General features: G+C 33.3%; 4 protein-coding genes across 4 annotated transcripts; 2 read left to right on the forward strand and 2 right to left on the reverse strand.

Moving 5' to 3' along the window:
- LOC102614114 (MLP-like protein 34) lies at positions 1-1254 on the forward strand. The gene is made up of 2 exons (XM_006469131.4): positions 1-561; positions 692-1254. Exons 1-2 carry the CDS (start codon positions 375-377, stop codon positions 1054-1056), a joined length of 552 nt encoding a protein of 183 aa, XP_006469194.1. The 5' UTR covers positions 1-374; the 3' UTR covers positions 1057-1254.
- Positions 1255-3146: 1892 nt separating this feature from the next.
- On the reverse strand, positions 3147-3966 carry LOC102613908 (ubiquitin-like-specific protease ESD4). Its single transcript, XM_052435514.1, has 3 exons — positions 3877-3966; positions 3649-3777; positions 3147-3531 (listed from the first exon to the last, which is right to left on the reverse strand). Exons 2-3 carry the CDS (start codon positions 3676-3678, stop codon positions 3172-3174), a joined length of 390 nt encoding a protein of 129 aa, XP_052291474.1. The 5' UTR covers positions 3679-3777; positions 3877-3966; the 3' UTR covers positions 3147-3171.
- A 3497-nt stretch (positions 3967-7463) lies between these two features.
- LOC112497331 (MLP-like protein 34) lies at positions 7464-8262 on the forward strand. The gene is made up of 2 exons (XM_025095708.2): positions 7464-7649; positions 8083-8262. Exons 1-2 carry the CDS (start codon positions 7464-7466, stop codon positions 8260-8262), a joined length of 366 nt encoding a protein of 121 aa, XP_024951476.1.
- Positions 8263-12381: 4119 nt separating this feature from the next.
- On the reverse strand, positions 12382-13936 carry LOC102613615 (hypothetical protein). The gene is made up of 2 exons (XM_006469130.4): positions 13173-13936; positions 12382-12803 (listed from the first exon to the last, which is right to left on the reverse strand). The coding sequence occupies exons 1-2, from the start codon at positions 13402-13404 to the stop codon at positions 12616-12618; spliced, it is 420 nt and encodes a 139-aa protein (XP_006469193.1). The 5' UTR covers positions 13405-13936; the 3' UTR covers positions 12382-12615.
- Positions 13937-21985: the final 8049 nt, after the last annotated feature.

Consider the following 21985-nt stretch of genomic DNA (forward strand, 5'->3'; position numbering starts at 1 on the left):
CACTGGAATATATAATAATAGCCAGCCCTAACTGCTTTTGTTTTTCAAAGTAGTGACTGGTGATGAACATTTATCTTGTATTCTCTGGCCCTGCACTTTTTGCAAAGTTGTCTGTCCACTTCCTAACTTTGGCAATTCTTCTCCTTTGACCTGCAAATAAAATATTAAGACGAATGTTGTTCCGCTCACGTTTTTAATCAATTTGAAGGTGAAATGATGACATGGGAATCCACTAAATTTGCTTCTCGAGAGTGAAAGAATCCAGACGGACTCCTAGTATTGCTATATAAAGGCTCAAGGCCTCCCAGTTAAATTTGCTTGATCTCTTCTGATCTCTCAGTGAATTTGCATGTGTTTATTTCGAACTAACAAAAATGTCTCTAGCTGGTGAGTTGGAAGCTGTAATAGAGGTCAAGGCTTCTGCTGATAAGGTTCATGAAGTCTTCAGCTGCAGGCCACATATTGTTACAAGTATCAGCCCTCAGAGCGTTCAAAGTTGTGAGTTAATTGAAGGCGAATGGGGGAGGCCAGGCGCTGTCATCTGCTGGACTTTTACCCGTTGTAAGGCTACACTATATATACCAATTTCTTCATAAATTAATTTTATTTTGCTCGTGACATATATAATGATGATTATTATGATTTATGAGTTGAATAACTTTAGTAATAGAATTTGTTGTGCGAAAATCAGATGCAGGGAATCCTCAAATTGTGAAGGAGCTAATTGAAGTCGTAGATAATGAAAACTACATAACCATTTTTAAGTTGATTGAAGGAAACGTATTGGAGATGTTATACAAGAGCTTCTATTCCGTAGCAAAAGTCACTCAGAAGGATGATCACGAGGGCGGCAGCTTGGTGCGTTTCACTTACAAATACGAGAGGAAAAACGAAAACGTTCCAGATCTCGAAAGCAAGGTTCTTGAAATGATGATCAATATTGTTAAAAACATTGATGCATACCTTATCCAGCACGAAGAGGCCCGAGCTGATGATACTGATCAAGTGCTGCTAGTAAACGTAAATAGTCAAGAGATCGAGTCTCCATCTCAGTAATACTAGAGCCACAAACTTCCTATGATGGGATTGATTAAATAAAAACACTACATAATGAAAATAAATGAAGCGGACTATTTAATGTTTTATTCAACCTCATTCAACCTATACTATTATGCCTTTTGTGATAAATAATTTGTGGCTATAATTTATTGATTTTTAATTGGTGGTTGTGTGTATTTACTAGGGTGGGTTAGATTGGCGAGAAATTTACGAAAATAGCCATAAATATTTTGTTATTTTCACAACTAACCCTCTCAAATGTTAGGGTGGGTGAATGTGACAGAGAAGTATCAAATGTTAATGAATATGTGCAAAGATTGTATCGTACAAAGTCACAACTAACCCTCTCAACTTTTTTCTATCAACATTAGTCAAATACAAACCTTTCTCCCCAAATTACTCTTTTTTACAGACCAAAAACAACAATCTTTCTCTCATATCGTCAAACCAAACGCAGCTTTCCACTCTTGAATCACCAACCAACGGCGACGGCAAAAGACAACGGTAAAAGTTAAATCCGATCATAATTTATCTGAATCCAACATTAATCGACATCACTTAGTGGTATGAGTTATTTTCTGAACTTGCTGAACTGAGTCGTGGGTGAATCTGGCGACAGGCACCTGTCGCACAAAGCCTTGGAGATTTATTAAAACTGTATTAATTTGATTCGGATCCAAATAATTTTTTTTATATATAATTTCAGGCTTAATGGATTCAGTTGTACTTGAATTGTGTTACGATGGTTGGTGGGAGACATTAGAGGATGGCCGTATGAAGTATATGAATGGTAAAAATTGAGCTTTTTTTGTTGGAAAAAATTGTCTGTTTGATCAGTTATTGGCAAGAGTATACGAGGTGTTACAAATAAACCCTAATGAATATAGTATCACAATGAAGACAACTTTAAGGTCTAGTAACACATTATATCGTATATGTGCACTGCCCATGGATATATTTGATGATAAAATGGTGAGGGTTGTATTGCATATGGCATCCGACGTAGCCAATTTTGGATGCATTCCTATATTCGTGACCACATCACCTCGAGTTCCGAGCGAAGGTATTGAGCCACATGTCGATACAGAAACTTCTTTTAGGGTAAATATGTATGGCCCCGATAATGATGAAGAGGTGTTGCCAAAGACAATATCGCTGCAGCAATATTACTCTCCAATCCACAACAATTATGACAACATTGATGATAACGGCGTTACGTTAGAGGATGTTGGAGCAACGGTATTTCCAATAACGACGTCGTTGGAGCAACGGTATTCTCTGTATCACAACAATGATTTTCGGGACAATGATGATTTTCATCATGAGACTGAGGGGGATAATGTTTGTGCAGAACCTTCTAATAATACGAGGGGCACTCATTTCAATAATGATGGTGATGATGGAGGAGCTGGTCCTTCGAATGTTCCGTCGTTTCAACACGACGATGAGTGTGAAGACAATACTCCTGTGAATAACAGAGGCAATAGACCTAGTCCTTCTATGGTTCGATCGAGAAGGCGAATTGACCCCCTTACAAGTCTTGCTCCAACTTTGCCTTCGAACATGGTTGCTTCAAGCTTTGTTAGCAGTTGTGATTCAGATGATATCAGTGTGGGTAAGCTATTTGCTGAGAAGAATGAGTTTATATTACAACTACGCAAAGTTGCCTTTAGAGATAAGTTTGATTTCAAGATTGGGAAGTTCCAAATGAAATTCAGGAGATGCAAGTATACCCACCAGTTGAAGCACCACTACCTGGCCGTCGTAAAGAGCTCAGAATACCCTCGGCTGGCGAAGACGTTAACCGGCGGACTGTAAGATGCGGGCGGTGTCATGAACTGGGCCACAATCGTAAGCGATGTAAGAGTCCCATTGCGTCGACTCGAAGTTAGTTGTATTTTGTGTGTTATTCGTTGGTTAAAACTGTTATTGTTTTTTGTGTATTGTACACTTATATGTCATAAAATTTTATTTTATTTTAAATATTAAAATGCGAGCATTAAAATTATATAAACTTAAGTGCGCAAATTAAAATAAAAAATCAAATTTCAACATTGAAATTACTAAATAGGTTTACAATACAATATCGTCATTAAATATGTCAACCGCAATCTACTTTCTAAAGTACTCGACATGACTAGCGTTAAACTCCAATCTAAGACCGAACATTAAATACATCGTAACCATCAATACAAAAACACCGCAATCACCAGTTCTGGGCTCTTGTTGTGGTGCGCTCTTAACTGCCACAACTTTCCAGGGGTCTGCACTCCGCAGCTCAGGTCGGATGTTGTAGAAGCCAACATATTCCAACCATCGAGGGAATATAACTTCAAGTGACTTGAATTTCAACTTGTACCTTTTGTTGTCGCGAAATGTGAGTAATGAGTCATAAATCCAGACTTTGTTTTTCCAAAAGTCAACTCGTGCTAGTACCCAATGCGCGCCGTCCAAGTTAACAGGGATGAGTAACTGTATATAACAATTGAAAAACATGTTCGTTACATATGAAATTGAAATACAACAAAGAAAAAGCGACAACTCAAATATTTTCATTATGGAGCATGTGAAATGCAATAAAATACATACCATATCGACATCCGTCATTGATTTGGACATTGTGTGCTGTCGGCCACAAAGATAACTATTCAAGCGGTCGTCGAATACTAATGAATCGACTGCACAATCCCCGTTATTCCATAACTGATTCAAGAACACCTAGTACATAGATAACCAAGAAATGCATAAATTAACAAAACTTAAAGGCAATAATTAAAAAAAATTAAATAGTATTTTTAAGTTTTGTAGGCACGTTACCCAAAAAAATGTGTCAGTATGTATGACACGTTGGAGTAAGGCATTTGGATACTGCCGTTGTTTCTCGCTAATCAAGCGGAGATACTCGTGAATATGTTGTAGAGAAACAGTTTATATTACGATTTAAAAGAAAAATTTTGGTGAAACAAATCCACAACAGTATACAGAACTTCGAAAATATAAATACCTCATCGCCTAGCCATCCCATCAAAGCTATACCCAAAATTATTTGAAAGAATGACCGCGGGTGCGGGACTCTTCGGCGGACTCTGCTATCACCAGTGAACCATCGATCAAACTCAGCAAACAGACTAGAGTCCTCCAATCCTCTCAGTGGATTTACATCCACACTCGTACTCATGTCAATCGCATGCTCCATGATTTGGGGTCGAGGTAAAGGCCGGGCGTTCTGTCCTCGCTTGACCGGAGGAATCATGTAAGGACTGTTATAAACATACGACGGTATGTACGCGCGGCCGAACTTACTGACGCCCGGAGGCACCTCAGGGAACACCTGCACACTCTCCCCACTAACATCCACGTAGAAACTATACAATAACGTGGGCGTAGACAAATTTTCATTGCCCACGTCAGTATACACTCCATAGTCATCCGGGGCCTGTCCATTCGCCAAGAAGAACATATTAAACAACTATCAATTTAAAAGTTAAACGAACATAATTATTAAATTTAAATTTGCTCACCGCATACGAGCGTGCAGTGGGAGAATCCTTATTTAGACGTTTAGAAAATGTGTCGATGAAGCCAACGACAGTTTCTTTAAAATCTTTTAATTCTGACTTTATTTCATACAGTTTACGATCAATCTTATCCAACTGTCGTTGTATGTAATCATTAAACTGCTTTGTCCTCGACTATTACAAAAGAAAAAAATAAAACTTTAGAATAACAATAAAAAAATTAATAATTTATAAAGGAAAAATATCGTATATTATTTATAACCTCAGAATCTCGTGCGTCATCAGAGTTGTCTGTTTGCTGCTGGTGGTCATCAACAGCCACCTCATTCTCAGAAGTGTCATGACACTGCTCTGGTATTGGGTTTGGTATGTCGTCATGATCTTCATGCTCGTCTGATTGCCTTGTAACCGACGGCATCGCGTTGATTGAGAGTTGGTGCTGTATAAAGTATCATTTAAAATTAGTAAATGAAAAGTCAAAAATTGAAATTAAAAAATTTTTAGTGCTTAGAGTATACCGACCTTATGAACCCAGTCTGGAATGCTTGACAAGTAATCCTTCACAGAGAGCCAATATTTTCTACTACTCTCCTTTGAATTTGGCTCAAGAGTTTGTAAAACGTCCCCCTGCCATAAATTCAATTGAAAATTTTAAGTAAGTATACAAAACTTAAATTTAGTAAAGTTAAAAAAAAAAAATACATATTACTTACAAGACGAAATTCGTCGTTGAAGAACGAATAAACCTCCACAAAGGTTATTCTCGAAGATGCCATGGGCTTCCATTGCAGAATGCGGGGAATCTTATTCTTCGTTTTGACGACCCATGTTGATGGCAACCCTCCGATTGCTTCGTAAATCCAAGCCTACAACAACCAAAGTGAAAAATCAAATAAAACAACTATCAAATATTTAATACTATAAAACTTATTAATAAACAAAAAAAACTGCACCTGAACCTCAGACGTAAAGCCGTAAAGATTGTATTTTTCAATGTTATGATCTGGATTTTTCAACCGAGTCTTCTTAAATTTCTCGTCTTTCTCGAACAGTGCATTGTCAAGACTCTCGTAAATCATTTCCCATGACAATAGACCCCATGGACGCTTTCAGAAGTACTGTATATCATCAACTTGGTCAAGCCAATGGAAATTGATTTGACAGTGATTTTTTCTTGCATTTAGTACTCTGTCCGCAAAATAAAACAGCGCAATCTTTAATGCGTCCATATCGTCCATTTCCTCGAATTTCAACTCCTTAAATATTGCATCGAATTGGTTCACATTAATCTTACGATGCACACCACCAAAATACGTATTCCGTAGCCTCTACTCCATTTCATTATTTTTTTTATTGGTATCAACACCAAATGAAAGTCCAGTAACCAAGCACTATTCGACAATTGACAAGCGAATCAAATGCTCACCAATTTGAAATCATAACTAATCCTCACAGCTATCTTCTTCATGGGCCACTTGCCTCAGTAAAAGATTGTGCAAAATTACCCCACTAAATGGAAAACTTCGACACTCCAAGAAATGCCCAAATATATCATTTTTTAACATACTCAACTGCCGCTTCGTTAATTTTTCCTCGATGGCTTTTACGACCGAAGATAACTTACACATGCTCGAAATTCGACCAGGAAAGTGATCGGCATAACGAAAATACATCTTGCCTACTTCGATATTCGGTGATTCTGATTTTGCCATGTATCTGTAATATTTATAAAATTATTACATTACATTTACAGAAAAAAAAATTACTCGTTAAAAAAAAGGACACTCTAATTTTTTGTGCAACAGTGCCCGCTGCCGCTGGGCGCGCGCGCACGCCCTGCCCCCCTCCCTCCCCACCCCCAAAATTAAGCCACAACACTCCAAAATCGAAAAACAATACTCCCAAACACCACCAACCACCACAAACATCACCACCACCACCATTATTCTCAAGCTATAACTATTATTATTCTAAAATCTCATTTTAAATTAATGAAAATAAGAAAAATGACTAACCTAGGTTTTGTTGAAGGTTGTAGATCGTAGATCGGAAGCCGGTGAGAGATGAAACCGCCGCCAACGAGGGTTGATGTCGCCGCCGATGATGGGAGTTGGATCGGTTTGGGAGAGATGAGTGAAAGGGAGTGTTGGGGGAGAGATGAGGGAGGGGTATTTTGGTCTCAAAAGTTGTTTTATGGCTAATGTTGATAGAAATATTTTTGGGGGGTTAAGATGAAAAAAATCAAAACTTTAATGATTCTTACTATAAATTTCCCTAGAATGACGTGGCTGTTCAATCCTTTAAATTTATTGATTCTTAATTGCTTCCCCCCCCCCCCCCCCGGCGCTCAGGTTATTGATTAAAAGGATTGTGAATGTTGGCCTAAGATATGCTTGCATGGGACATAAAATCTTGGGTGAGCAGTACTCCCCACTACACATCAAAAACTTTTAAAAAATTATATAAATTTAAGCAGATAAGATTGAGATCTCAATAGTTGAGTCTCGATTTTAGTTTTAACTATTATGTGTCATTTATTTTCTTATGTGATAAATTTCATAATTAATAAATATCTTGTCATCCATTAAATGACTGCTATATTAATTGGAACTTAATTGTTAGAGTCCCTAACATTACTATTATATAGATATTTTCACATCATCACAAATATAGTTCGGAAAATAGGATGAAGAAGAAGACTATGCCTCCATATTCCATAATGTGATTGGCCGACTGGAAATTTAACTAATATAACTAATAATCCAACTCAAGGGCAGCTGTTAAATTAGATTATTTGAACCTTATAGCTGACTCAAACTTATAGCTGTTAATCCAACGCGATGATTTATAAGATTAATCTCGTTTTTGAAAGTAATTATTGGTAACATGTCTCGAGTTGGTAAGTTGGAAACTATAGTCGAAGTAAAGGCTCCAGCTGCTAAAATTCATAAAGTGTTTAGCTGCAGGCCACATATCGTTACCATTGGAAGCCCTGAAAGCGTAGAAAGTTGTGAATTACTTGAAGGTGAAAGGGGGAAGCCTGGCTGTGTCATCTGCTGGAGATTTTGCGGGGTAAGCCCACAGTACACCAACGCTTCGCGTTTTCTTATCTTCTTCCCGCCCTAGGAGTAGCACAAAAAGAGGGAATATATATATGTGTATACTATTAATTATTAATCATGTTATTCCAACCAAGAATATTTTTTTTATGACATGCTAGTTTACAGGGTTTGTTCACGTTTCCTTAATCAATTGCTATAGTGATAATACGACATGGCTATTAAACGGGTAACACATTTATTTAGCTAGACAAGCATGCTTAGAACATTTAATAAATATTGTGTCTCCTCATAATAGTGATTTGCATGAAATTGATTGTTAGTTGGAGTAGTTTCCTTTCAAGATGTTATCAGTTTTTCATTGTCCGTGAGGATCAGTGTTTCGCACTTAATTTCCACTTTCACATGCTTCTTAATTGACAACTACTTTGGCTAAAATTAATCAGTTTTATGGTTTGAGGACAACATGGTCCTTCACCGTGAGGCTGTTCAGATGCCATTATATTGGAGAAACACAAGAGCTTTCTATTCAATTGCTAAAAGTGACTCCGAAGGACAAGGGAAGCTTGGTGCACTGGACTTCCAAATATGAGAGGCAGAATGAAGATGTTCATTGTTCCAGCTGATCTTGAAAGCAAAACCACTTCATCTGGCAATCAATAATATTTTTGTTTTATAATAATCATGCACGTCTCTTTTAGGTTCTTGTCTGATTAAGTGTTAGATATCGGCCACCAAGGCCTTGAGCACTTGACTTAGTGGTGCACTTGTACTTATTCCCCCAATAAAGCTGAGGTCACAAGTTTGAGTTCCCCCATTATGGCTCTGAATATTTTCATCCCATAAATGTGGGTTAGGTAGATATATTCTCAAATAGTAATAAAACTAGATTTCTAAGCTACTCTTGACATGTATATCTCACAGTTGTGCAAAAAATGTTCAAGATTATTTTCAGGAATGATGACATGGCATTTGTTGTCCAATGTTTAAAAATTTTAGGGAAAGAAAAAAAACTCTAATGTGGAGTAATGTTGCATCTGCAAAGGTTGTATCTCAATCTTTTGAATGTATAAAATCTTATTATTGGATTTTATGTCTCCTCTGAAAGTATGAAGATTCAACTATACATAAGATAGAGTCTAGCATGTTTATTCATCCGTTATTATATGCTAGATTTTCACTTTGATTTCTTTTGCGCCCACTTTGAGATGGGAAATTGGGGCTTTTAAGAGAATAATTGGGGGGTAAATAAAGCTGCCGTATCGTGAATCATTTGAGTTGAACATAATTTAAGACTCGTTAAGGAAATTGCATGCAGGTTACGGCCCATCGAGCCAATAAAATGATTTGAGAATTTTTTTTTGATATAATTTGAGCTATTAACATTTGCGGAGATATTTCCACTCTACAATTAGTGTGAATCCACTGCATTCTAAAAAAATTATATTCCAAAAATTCATACTATTTTTTATAGTTTAAAATAAAGAAAAAATTTAAACAATTAATTCATTAAATCATTTCCTTTACATATGCCTCTTGGACATTATTGAAAACTAACGCTATTTAACCTAGTCTGAGTATTTTACCTTATAACATGAAATATCAAATTATCTAAAACGTGTAGTTTGTGCCATAAGTTTAAACAATTTTGAGGACTTAATTGATTAATTGTTTAAATATATTTTTTATTTTTAAATTATTAAAAACAATGTGAATTTTTATAGTTATTTCTTTTCTTTTCAAGTTGCGCAATTTATTCCATGCAACCACTCTATTAATTGTGGGGTTAAAATATCTCCACTCCATTAACAACTTTCTAATATCTCTCAAAAACCCCTTTTTCAGATTAAAGTAGAATACATAACAAACTCTTTACACCCACCTATCCGTTTTGAGCCTAATCACACTGAAGTGAGCAAATTTCAAACCAAAGACTTGCTTTATAATTTGTCAATCCCTTCTCTTTTCCCCTTTTTGCTTCTCAACCATATCATACCTACTATGCACAAGTTTGAAAAAAATAATAATAATAATTCAAAAAAAAAAATCTTTAGGAATATCTTTTGCCTACCTTAGGCGCACCACAATCTCATCACTCTCTTTTAAGCTTGTATTTATGTGACTGTCACTCTCAAATCTTCCACCATATCAACAATACACTCAGTAGGATCTTTATCAGCAACTTAAGATTACATATAGAGCAAGTTGCTAGCTTGAAAGAAATAACCATTTTTTTTCTTGTTTTTATTTTCTTTACTATGATAGAGACATAGAGTTAAATCAGTATTGAAATCATGTTACACTTACATAGTTGCAAGTAATTATAGTTGAAACATAAGAATTCGTATCTCAGTATTTTTGTTTTATATGAAATGAATAAAAAAAATTAATTAATTTCTGAAATTGAAAATTATTACTCCCAAAAATCTACTATTTTTCCTCATTTTTCTTTTTTCCAATTTTACAAGAACTATGTAAAGCAATACTTGGTTAGTAAAGAGAAACATTATTCTCATTTCTAGTGTGTGTTTTCAAAGATTGATGTAACCTACACAAAAAATAGCATAGAGGATGAATCTAGAATATATATATATATATCTCTCTATGTGTGTGTGTGTGTAAAATAAAAATAGATATATAAATGAAAGAAGAGAAATAAAAGCGCGACAAGCAACTTTTTGGGCCTAATTATGAAAATGATAATGACAAATAAGTAATTATATTCGTACAACACACTGGTACTTGCCTAAGGCAAAGGGGGAAATATATCGCCTCAGCCTAAAGGCCCCACCAGAAAGTTGATGGCACATAGCAGGATTTTTTTTGTTGTTTTTTTGGTTGTTTTGGCTTGTGAATTTTTAACACGGCACTGACCCAATGCATGTTAGACACTTGGTTGTTAGAGAATTGATATAACGAAAGTTCAGTTGAAAAGGACCAAACAAAGGAGAAATAAGAGGGGATCCACATCTTACATAACATGAACTCCAAAAATGCATTTGTCTATAACTGCTCAACAATCCAAGGATATCCCCTCAAATCTCAAATATATCCCTTTTCATCAGGGTGATATCGAATATATCTAGAAATATTGTGCTTTAGCCGACTTTAGAGTATAATAGGTTAAATGTTCTACTTTTGAGGCAATATTTACTCTCAATCAAACATACCGGATTTCATCCCACAACAGCTGTGAATTGAAAGAAGCCAGCCATGGCTTCCCAAACATTAAAGACCATGTCACCCATATAAAATTAAGAACTTTGATAGCAACCACACTTGATTATTGCCAACCATACACAAATTTAAGTTTCATTCGGCATGCAAACGCACTGATGTGAAATCAAAATGCATCAAAGCTACCAATGGGCATTTGGTCCAATGGGAGAAGCCTTGCACTTACAATATTGAGTGCAAGGGTTCGAGCCTCCATAAGAGCATTATGGAGGTTAGTTTCAGTTCTTCCTCAATTATCAATTAATTGAGTGGAGACAGTCTCTCCCTTACGAAATGTGAGTGGAGCAGGCACCCCTCGAATATTAGAGAGGGTTTAAAATATCTGGGTATATACTTCAGTGTGTCAATGTATGATGGTGGTCCTAATTATATAGTATGATTGTAAATATTAATTGTAATGTCTGATGTAATGTCAGTAATATCTGTGTATAACAGACTTCAAAAAAAAAAATGCATCAAAGCTGTTCGGCAAATTCAAAAGACCATGTCACCCATATAAAATTTATAACATGAAAAATGTGCTACCAGGCACTTGACATAACAATATGAAGCCTGATGTTAAACTATTCAACTGTTCTTAGGTTAATAACTCCCTTGACAAATGACATATCACCAACCATTTTCCAGTTCACAATTGAACTCCGCGCCTGAGTTTAGGTATCCAGCTCCAATTTTGAGCAAAGTATTGAAAAACAGATGGTTAGAATTTCATTTCAAATATCCCATCAACATTTCTTATTATGCTACATGATATACCAAAATTTTTTCCCCATACAATCTTTTAACTGAACAAATACAAGTAACTGGAAGCTGGAGGACGATAAAATTTAGTGATTTACTGCACAAAGGGAATGCTATGACAGAATCTCTATTTACCTTACTGCACAAAGGGAATGCTATGACAGAATCTCTATTTACCGAAAAAAAGTAAAAAAATAAAAAATTAGGTAAGTAGAGATCATGACAGGATCCAAGGAAACTCAAATGTCATGAAAAAGATTCATACATATCAAGTGTAAAATATTTACATATCTTTTCATGTTTGCGTATCATTTGCTACTGTTTGATAATAACACAAATTTTCATATCATTTGCTACTGTTTGATAATAATACAAATTTTCACCGGCTCTTTCACTCCTATGCAAGCCAGATGGAGCTGTAAAGGTACAGTAGATTCTCAATAAGAGACCTAATAGAGATTGTTCTTCACCACAAACATTACAAGTGTCGAAGTTTTGTTCACCAAACATCTCACATAGACTATGAATCACTAACAAAAATTATTCTACATGCTTCATCTTCTAGTCAGTTCAAATAAAACCTAGACTCTGCTTCTAAATTCATCAAAAATAAAAGAAATGCTTACATCACAAACATCACCGTCATAATTTTGATGAATTCAAATCACAGAATTTGCAGAAACACTGCCAAGTTGCCATATGTCACATACGTGCCAGAAAATCACCAAAACAACCAAAACTGAGGACAATTCAAAGGATTAATGAAATGATTGAAAGAATTCAACTTTATTCCAAAGCAGCAACTCAAAAGAGTTTGCAATTTATTTTTCAGTGATCATTCAGGTTTACTCAAAACAAAAAACAAAAACGCAAAAAAGCCAATACAAGTGACTGATAATCCAACATTACACAGTTCAATTTCACAGAAGTAGATGAAACTGAGGAGAGGATTCATGATCATTAGCAATGATGAATCTTTCCTTAAATTAAGTAAAAGCAATTTAATGGGAAGGGATCTTAAACATGAGGGACTTATTAATCCATGCCTTCCAACTCCCGCTTCCACTTCCTCTACGAGCAATGGCATTGTCCAATCTTCCATTCTCTGCTGTTTTCTCTGTTTGCTGCTTCTTGCATAGCAAAAAGTTACGCATTCCATGTCTTCCAATTGTGTCCCAAGGGCTCAGTGCTGCAAATTGATCAACACCAATTAAAGAAAGGTTTCTCAATCAAGAAAAAATTTCAATCAGTCCAGTTAAATTGAGAGATATTTCATTATATAACAGAGCGATTAATAGATTCATTGAAATATGTTCAGTTACAGATATCTCATTCAAAATTTCAAACGATAATTTATTCTACAACAAGAACACAAACAATCAAAGGAAAAGAAAACAATCACACACGAAAATCCGCAAAATTTCAGATATTTGTATAAAAATAAAATAGAGATGGGTATTCAAAAGATAAACCAATAAAAAAGAAAAAAAATATATAAGAAGCCACTCAATCATAAGATCTTTGTAATAGCCAAGAGAAGAGTAATGAATAAACTTACCACCAGACCCAGCATTTGAACAATAGAGAACGAAATCGTTGAGATCAGAGCCGAGAACGGGAAGCCTCCCTTCACGAGCATAAGATTTCAAAGCGGTATCAATAACAGCAGCAACAAGCTCTTCTTCATTCACCACAAAACGGATCGGGCCAGCGCTTCCCAGCACAGTAATGCTGATCAAGATCCTGTTTCCCTTGGCAGCTTGAGCCTTCTTTTGCTTGTACAACAACATTGTCGCAAAATTTAATTAAGATCTAAACAAAAACTCTTGAATTGGGGTTTTTTTTATTTTTAAAAAAATCTGATTTTTATCTCTTCTTCGTCTTTTTATTGGCGGGCTTCAAAAAGGGGTACAAAACAGAAAAAAAATATGGCGTTTATGGGTCGAGACCGAGGCAGCGGTAGTACCAGCCTTCCTTGCAAGATCCAAAAGCAAAAGCAAGAGGTGAGCTCGCCCTTGATTCACAAAGGGAGAGCATCAAATTACTACTCTTCAAAATTGTTTCCACCATTCACAAAAAATTTCTTCACAAATCAATTCCAGAAAAAGAATAATAATAAACCGAAAGAGTCGTCTTTTTTCCTTTTGGGTTCTTGAATCAAGATTGAATCTTGGGGAAAAAAAAGAAAAAAGAAACTCAATGAAGGGAATTGAGAGATGGGTTTTGATGTTGCGGGAGAGAATTGAAGTGGGCAATCGAAGTTTTCTTCGTTGGTTGGCTATTTATAGTAAAAATTAATATAAAATAAAATCACATTGAGGCAAGTGGCCGGTGAGATGAGATAAAATTAGGGTTAGGGCTTGGAGGGGGACAGCGTGTACGGTTTGAATACGTGTAATTTTGACCTGAAAGAAGGCTTCTTCCTCTTTTTTTTTTTCGCTTAAATGCGTTTTTGCTTTGTTTGTTTAATTAAAAAAATAAAAAACAAGGGCCTTACTGGCAATAAATCACGCCGACCTTCCGCATAAATCCCACCGAATCAGCCCAGGAAAAGGCAACCTACATCGCGAGTATCTCCCTCGAATAATACCCAATTGTTTTGATGTTCAATGAATGGCGAATGCTATGTTATAATTAATGTAACATACACATTCAACAATAACCACATAAATTGTATGAACTTATTATTTGTGTGGTTGTTATTGAGTGTGTATGTTACATTAATTGTAACATAGGAGCTCCCTGAATGAATTGATGGTCCTTTATTTTTGTTGCTAATATTTGGCTTTTACTAATTTGGGTTAATTTGGATTTCTTTTAATAACACAAAGAGTTTTTTCCTTTTTTTTTCCTTTTAAAGCTTGTAGGGTGTTCAATTGAACAGCCGAAATTTACTCTATTTTTTATCTTATATACATTCGTCACTAATCCCAATATTTACTAATTCTTCTTTCATGTTCATGGACAAGGATCATTTCTTTATTTGAATTATAATTTTTTATGGATGGTTTAATTAAATGAATAGATGGTTGCTAAATATTATTGTTTATTAATTTATACATTTATCAAATACTATGAAGTGAAATTATGAAAGAAATGAGTAATTTCAGGTCGGTTATTGGTTTAAAATTTAAATTGAATAATCCTCTCGTGATTTGATCTTCTCCTAAGTAAAATTTATTTAAGTGATTGGTAATTAATAAATTAAAAAATAAAAATGATTAAATCCTAATTACATACTAGAGCTAATGAACATGTGATATAAGATCTTTAAAAATGTAACAGAACTATGATGAGATAATGTTTTAATTAAGTCAAACTCGTTAGGTCCACTTTTGATTAGGATTTAATTATTTTTATTTTTAAACTTATTAACCGCAATCATTTATTGAATTTTATTTATGAAAAGATTAGATTATTGAGCGGATGATTTTTTTTTAAATCACTATTTTGATAATAAAAATATCATAACTCTTGTATAAGTCAACAGAAATATATGCACAAGAATAATCACCTATCGATTCATTGTGTTAACGAATTACTTTTGGCTCACGCTCTTACCGAAAAAAACTAGCAAATTTTTAAAACCTTTCAACGTTTCAGAATGGATTCCTTTTGAAGCTGTAAAAATAAAAATAAATTATTCCTATAGTAGTTAAGAGATCTCTAGATAAGTGTGTTTTTTTTAAAAAAAACACACTTCCATGTTCAATGTTCACAACTTCACATGCAAAAGAGAACAAGGATTTGGATATTTTTTCTCTCAAGGAGTGTTATATAATTAGTATTCTCAAAATATAATTAATTTACTCTTCTCACCCCCACACCGCCTTGGAGTGCAAGACGAGAGCATACAATAAAGCTAATTTAGTTAGTGTATTTAATTAATAGCTACATAATTAAGCTGTACTCTTAACCCAATTAATATGTACTAATGGAGCGTTTGTTTACACTGAATATGGTCTGGTACAAGGTTACATCTGCAAGGACTAAGAGGTAATAAAACAGAAATTTGGTGTAGTCGATCTCAACATTGATATGAAGTTGTTGAGAAAATTAAATGACTTGTGTTTGAATTCAGATTTGGGATTGTTTTCCATTAATGTAAAATTAGTAAAATGTCTTAAAAGACAGTAATTTTTTTTATTTCTATTTTTGCACACAAAATTGTAAACTATTGTTTTGTTGTCTTACTTAAATGAGAGAGAAAAAAAAAGAAGCAATCAGTGAGTGCCTTTTTTTTTTAACAATTAATATTATCCAGATTTTATTCTAGGATACCCTTTTTTACATGTTTTTATGAAGTATATATGATATTTCTGAGCCAGTATTATCATGGCACTGGGCCACTGGCCGCCAGTACGGCCGCTTAGCCATCTGGAAATCTTTTCTTCACATGGGCATTGGAATCATTGTCCTTTCCACCATCACCGAGAAAAGATCTCAAATCTGGAGCTAGCTACGTTACAGAAACTGTAACTAACAGAAACTGAAATGACAAGCGAATAAATTAGATGTTGCCACGTGTACGAACGCGTGACATATTGACCGGTAATTATCCGGTTAAAAGAAAACCAACGAACTTCTAATGTTTGGGCAAGGATTAATCTCATATTTACCCCATTATTATTGTTAATCCCTAGCACACACCAACTTTGATGTAAGCCATCAACCCCACCCCCAAACAGTCAAATTGTTGTCCTACGCGGTTAAGTTCAATTACTGGCCATTTCTCACTAGCACAAAGACATTATTGCCCTTAATTAAACATTAGGTCAATGTAAAAAAATAAACATAAATTTATTTTTAATTTATTTTTATAAAAACTAAGATTTATGTAAATATATAGAAATTTATTTTTTAAAAAACTAAATTTTAGACAAATTAGTAGTGTAATTAATGAATAAAATTATATTTTATATCATATGAATATAGGGGTAAATTTTATTGCATGCTTAAATTTACCAATTACTGTTAATCAACTCTTGGTAAAGCATCTTTTTATTTTCATTCCTCTTTTTATGATTTTTTTTTTAATTTCTTCTTCAACTCCTTAAGGTTTTTTTTCTGATATATCTCTCGAAAAACCACTTTAGAGTTCAAATTAGAAGAATACACTCATATCAGAGATTTTTTTTAACTCTAATAATGGTGGGTAGAGGTTTCGATAGCCATATAACGGTGGTTTATGTGTATGCTCTACAAGGAAAAGTTTTGTAGGGCAACTTGTTGTTGGGGAATTTTTTTTTCTTGTCTACTTGTTTTTATTTTTTTATTTTTTGTTGTTTTTATGATAGCTTCAGGCATTCACAAGGGGAATTATTTGAATGATATTGATTTTGGTGAAGACGTTGCCTTGTGTTTTGGCTTATAGCTTGCTAGTAAAATTGATTTATCTCCATTGATTGTTAAGTTAAATTCATTATTTGTGGTGTGTCAAAGTAGGATTTTTAGGTTCATTGTATCTCAAGGATTTAACACTGTACTTTGAGTTGGTCAAATTCTTTTATAAGGAAAGATTTTTCATTCGACTTGTAATCTTTAAGTTTTTTAATGATATGAATTGCAATAGTTTCTATTAAAAAAAAAAACTCTTGGCAATTCAAACAATCATTACTCCAACTTCATGCAATTAGTTTTTCAGTTAGCTTGAATAGTTGATAACAATTGATTGATGATTGTATATATTTGCCATCAATATTATTAAATGTCAATAAAAAGATAAATACCGTTTGGTGATTTTTTTTTAATTGGATAGATTTTGCATAAGAAGATTAGAATAACATATTCTTATACCCTATTAATATATTTCAAATTCACCGAATAATTAAAGAAAGGGCGGGGTTCTTTAAACCCCTCAAATTTCTTTCTAAACCCATTTTTAAAATAAACCCATAACTAAAATTTAAAAATGTTAATTTAATTTCTATTCGTTTGAGAATTTCAAAAATAACTCGTAGTAGAATTTCTAGGCATTAATATTTTTTCTAATTTTTCTTGATTTGAATTAACAAAGAGACTTGACTTAGTCATTTTGAAAAACGTTTGACATCATGCAAAGATAAATTTCAATTAATCATCTTCAATCAAATCTTCTTTGAATTATAAATCAATTTTTTAGGTTGGTATTTGCACTTATCATTCTTTTTGAAGGAGAGAGGAACTTGTGCGTTCCCAAATATTCCTTCAAGAAGTCACAAACCAAACGATTTACTAGTGTTTATTGTTTCACATAAATTCCAGGAATTGAAAAACCAAGAGATAAATTCATCTTGTGACACATTTTTTTTTTAAAAAAAAACCCACAAAAAAATATTTTTGATATACCATGTACGCAATTATAAGAAACTATTTTATCTGCAAATTTGAATTAGATTTCTCTCATCAACTATCATATTTTCAATATCAAACTAAAAAAATTCACACTAGTTTAAATTGATGGATGGTGAAATATAAAGTAATTTTGATACTGACATGTTTATATAAGTAATTCTATCAAAGGATATTTTAGAGAAAAAAATATCTTGACTAAAGATAAACTCTAGTTGGTTAGTAAAAAGTTCATTTTTTTTAAAATAGTAAATGAGTTAAATTTGATTTTAGAACTTTTTTGTTAAAAAAAATCTTACAGCTAAATAAAAATAATTTTGATTTCACTAAATAAAAAAATTTGATTACTGAATAAAAAATAAATTTGATTACTAAATAAAAAATAATTTTGATTACTAAATAAAAAATAATTTTGATTTTACTAAATACTCGTATATTTCCCTGTAAAAATTGACAAGTTATAAGAGATATTTTACCTGATCAATTTAATTCAATTGAGGCATGATAATTTTTTAATTCAATAGTAGAAAAGTTAACGGGTCGGTTATGTGGTTTTACATAAAAAGTTAATGGGTGCATATTGATATTTGTCAAAATATTTGGGTGTGCATGAAAATGAACCCTTCTAAATGTTAAAAACGGTTGCCCGTGATTAATTTCTGTTCTGGCCTTTAATCCCAACCATCCAATTTCAGTCTCTAGATCCAACGAATAAAAAATGTATGGCTGTTACGTACAGTTTCTGTAACGTAGCCAGCTCCCTCAAATCTTGTTCACGCAACTCATTTTCGAGTCAAAGTTTATTTTGGCTTCAAGAAGCATAAACGAGGAGGATATTCCAACTCACAGCAAAATTAAGCAAGTATTAGATACTCAGTTCCCTGGGCTTAAGCCATGTGTCCAAGGCTAAACCATCCATTTGATTCCGTTTTTATATTTTCAATTGCCAGCTTTATTTCAGATTCGGTTCCTAGAATCTGTCAGATACACTTCAAGCTATTTTAAATCAACAAGGGAATGCCATTAATTTCTACTTTCTAGTATTCCTTCCAGAAGAGGACCCTTTTCAAATGGTTCAATCAAGTACACATTAAAAGAAAAATAAAAAATTCAACATGGAAACGCGCTCAGTGGTTGTGTGGTACAGGCATCACAGCGAATAAAATAAAGGAAAAGGGGTCGGTTCGTCCGGCTTCTCGGTTTAACGAGGCAAACAATTTGTTTTTATGCTAACGTTGAGCCTCTATTGTCTATTTACGTAACGTCGTAGGTCCTCAAAATACTATCTAAAAGAGATATTTTCAAACACACTTTTTATGACTCAAAGACGCAGCCGTAACCGACTCTTGGAATCATCAACGAATCTGGGCTTCTAAGCCCAGCCCTTGAAATCCGTTCCGTATTTTAGTCCGCAGCTCCAGATGTGTTATTAGCGGCCGAGCCGCTCTGTTCCGTATTCAAGAAAGTCATTTTCCCGGGTACGTGCTTAAGCCCGGACACTCGGATTTTACAAAATCTGAATTTAAACTAGTATAATCAGAGTTGCATAGCGCTAGCTGTAAATTCTAATTCTAATTAAGACCTGAATTTTACAATCGACACATCTGGACTTAAGCATGACTCTTATCATTCACATATATTTCTAACAATTAATGTATGTATACACTTCTTCTTGTAGCATTTCTTCTGTGATCACAATGAAGAAGTAGCCGGATGTTTAGGGCAGCGATGATGTATTATTTATTTTCAGGGAGGATAATTCTAGCAACATATTTTTTCTCTTTACCCATATGCATCTTTTGCTGTTTGTTCACGAATTGTCTTCTCTGTTCCCATAAGATTCCCATCCGATGCCAATGGTCAAGAAAAGGGGCTGCAAATTGATCAGAAATTCGGCTTTATGTTCAACAAATAAGGACATTCAAATCATATACAGTGATTGGGAGCATTCAATATTCAATATTGGATCCCCATTATTTGCTTCTGCTTTTACCGATGCAACAAAATTGTTGCTGCGTTTTACATTCTAAATGCATGTTAGGCGACTAACTCTGAGTTATCAGGTGCAATGAATATATAGCTCATATCTCACCTAAAGTCTATCAAGATTAACGGCTAGACTATTTTTTTTTCTTTTTAATATAGTTGGTCATTGTAAGTAATTAATCCTACACCACTCCGTAATAATTCCTCCAAAAATGTTCTCATACCTTTTTTTTTTCCCTTTGGTATATTAATTAGATGTAGAAGTACAATCACATGCGACAGTGGGTTGGTTTAAGTTGTGAAATTATTAGCTAACACTTGCACTTGAATTAGCGCAGGGAAGACCAAAAATGAAACATATATATATATATATATATATATATATATATATATATATATATATATATATATATATATATATCAGCAAAAATGTGAAAAAAAATTAAAAATTTAGACCTAGCCCACAAGTCGCTGAATGCTGATAAAGTAGGTGCAGATCTTTTCAGTCCTTACTACTTTTTGGTATTTCCGACCAATTTACTGACCCCGATGGGTCAGCGGGAGGTCATTGCACGGTTCTGCTTTTACTACCGGTAACTTGCAAATTAATTGTGCATGAAATAACTACAAGATTCCTGCGCAAAATTGAGATCTTTGCACATGCATATGAAGATATATGACTGCAAGTCTGCAAGGCACCAAGAAAGAACACAATCACATATACTCGCAGCCAAATAACGAGCAAGAATCCAATATGATGCGAAAGGGCCGAGTCGGTCACATTTCTGATGACCATTTATAATCAATGGTCCGAAATTGGATTATATGATGAAAATATGGAAAAGGACAAGATTCCCATTGGTCCCCGTTTCTGTTGGACAATTCTGGTAACATCCAGTGAGGAGAAATCAGTTTAATCACGTCTATAAGTGACTTTGGCTTAATGGCCCTCAGGAGTCGATTGGTAATATATTTGTTGCCTAGTAGTCAATAATTGAGAAATATGCGGAACCATAACTTGTCTTGTTATTTTTTTTTTCAAATTAAATTGGACTGTATTAAAAAAATAAAATTAGAATGAGGGGAAACCAAAAATGTACCCGGAACAATCTACCTTACCCCTTATCAAAAATAAATAAAATAAAATAAAATAACCTACCTTCACCGCATCATAGTTCGGTATTTCGGTGGCTTTTTACAAAGGCATGATTCAGATTGTTTTTGGGAATTTCTGCCCTTTCAAAAAAATTGGATGGACAAGATATACTCAAGACCGGATTCAAATTCTTTTTGAGAGTTTTAATAGTGTGTTTACTTGTGGGTTTGAGAAATGAGAATGAAACATATGTTTACTTAGCAAAATGTAATTTGGGAATGAGAATAAGGAACCATTCCCATGGGTGGTTGTAAATGAAAATGTGGGAATGAGAATGAAACATCAATTTAATTTTCTATCCTTCTAATTTTTTCATATTTCTTAAATTACCCTTATTCAAATCACAAATAATTTTATTATTTTAAATGTCATTATTAATAATAATTATTATATTATTAAATTTTATTAACTTTATTATTTTAGTTATTATTATTATTATTTTCATTAATATTATCATTATTAACACTAAAAATAATGATAAAAATAATAATTAATTTATCATTATTGAGAATATTATCCTTATTGTTGTTATTATTATTATTATTAAATTTTATTAACTTTATTATTAATTATTGTTATTATTATTTTTATTAATATTATTATTATTATTTAACAATAATAATTAATAATAACTAAAATAATAAAATTAATAAAATTTAATTTTAATAATAATAATAAATGTTAATAATGATAATATTAATAAAAATAGTAATAACAATAATTAATAATAAATAAAATAATAAAGTTAATAATAATAATAATAATAATAAATGTTAATAATGATAAAATTAATAAAAACAGTATTAACAGTAATTAATAATAACTAAAATAATAAAATTAATAAATTATAATAATTATAATAATAAATGTTAATAATTATAATATTAATAAAAATAAAA

This window comes from Citrus sinensis, chromosome 2 (genome assembly GCF_022201045.2).
Source record: "Citrus sinensis cultivar Valencia sweet orange chromosome 2, DVS_A1.0, whole genome shotgun sequence".
In the NCBI taxonomy this organism is placed as follows: Eukaryota; Viridiplantae; Streptophyta; class Magnoliopsida; order Sapindales; family Rutaceae; genus Citrus; species Citrus sinensis.

Coding starts and splice junctions, on each gene's coding strand:
- LOC102614114 (XM_006469131.4), top strand. CDS start 375: ATGTCTCTAGCTGGTGAGTTGGAAGCTGTAATAGAGGTCAAGGCTTCT. Junction 562..691: donor CTGCTGGACTTTTACCCGTT/GTAAGGCTACAC, acceptor TGCGAAAATCAG/ATGCAGGGAATCCTCAAATT.
- LOC102613908 (XM_052435514.1), bottom strand. CDS start 3,678: ATGTCCAAATCAATGACGGATGTCGATATG. Junction 3,532..3,648: donor CAATGACGGATGTCGATATG/GTATGTATTTTA, acceptor TGTTATATACAG/TTACTCATCCCTGTTAACTT.
- LOC112497331 (XM_025095708.2), top strand. CDS start 7,464: ATGTCTCGAGTTGGTAAGTTGGAAACTATAGTCGAAGTAAAGGCTCCA. Junction 7,650..8,082: donor TCTGCTGGAGATTTTGCGGG/GTAAGCCCACAG, acceptor AAAATTAATCAG/TTTTATGGTTTGAGGACAAC.
- LOC102613615 (XM_006469130.4), bottom strand. CDS start 13,404: ATGTTGTTGTACAAGCAAAAGAAGGCTCAAGCTGCCAAGGGAAACAGG. Junction 12,804..13,172: donor TTCAAATGCTGGGTCTGGTG/GTAAGTTTATTC, acceptor ATCAATTTGCAG/CACTGAGCCCTTGGGACACA.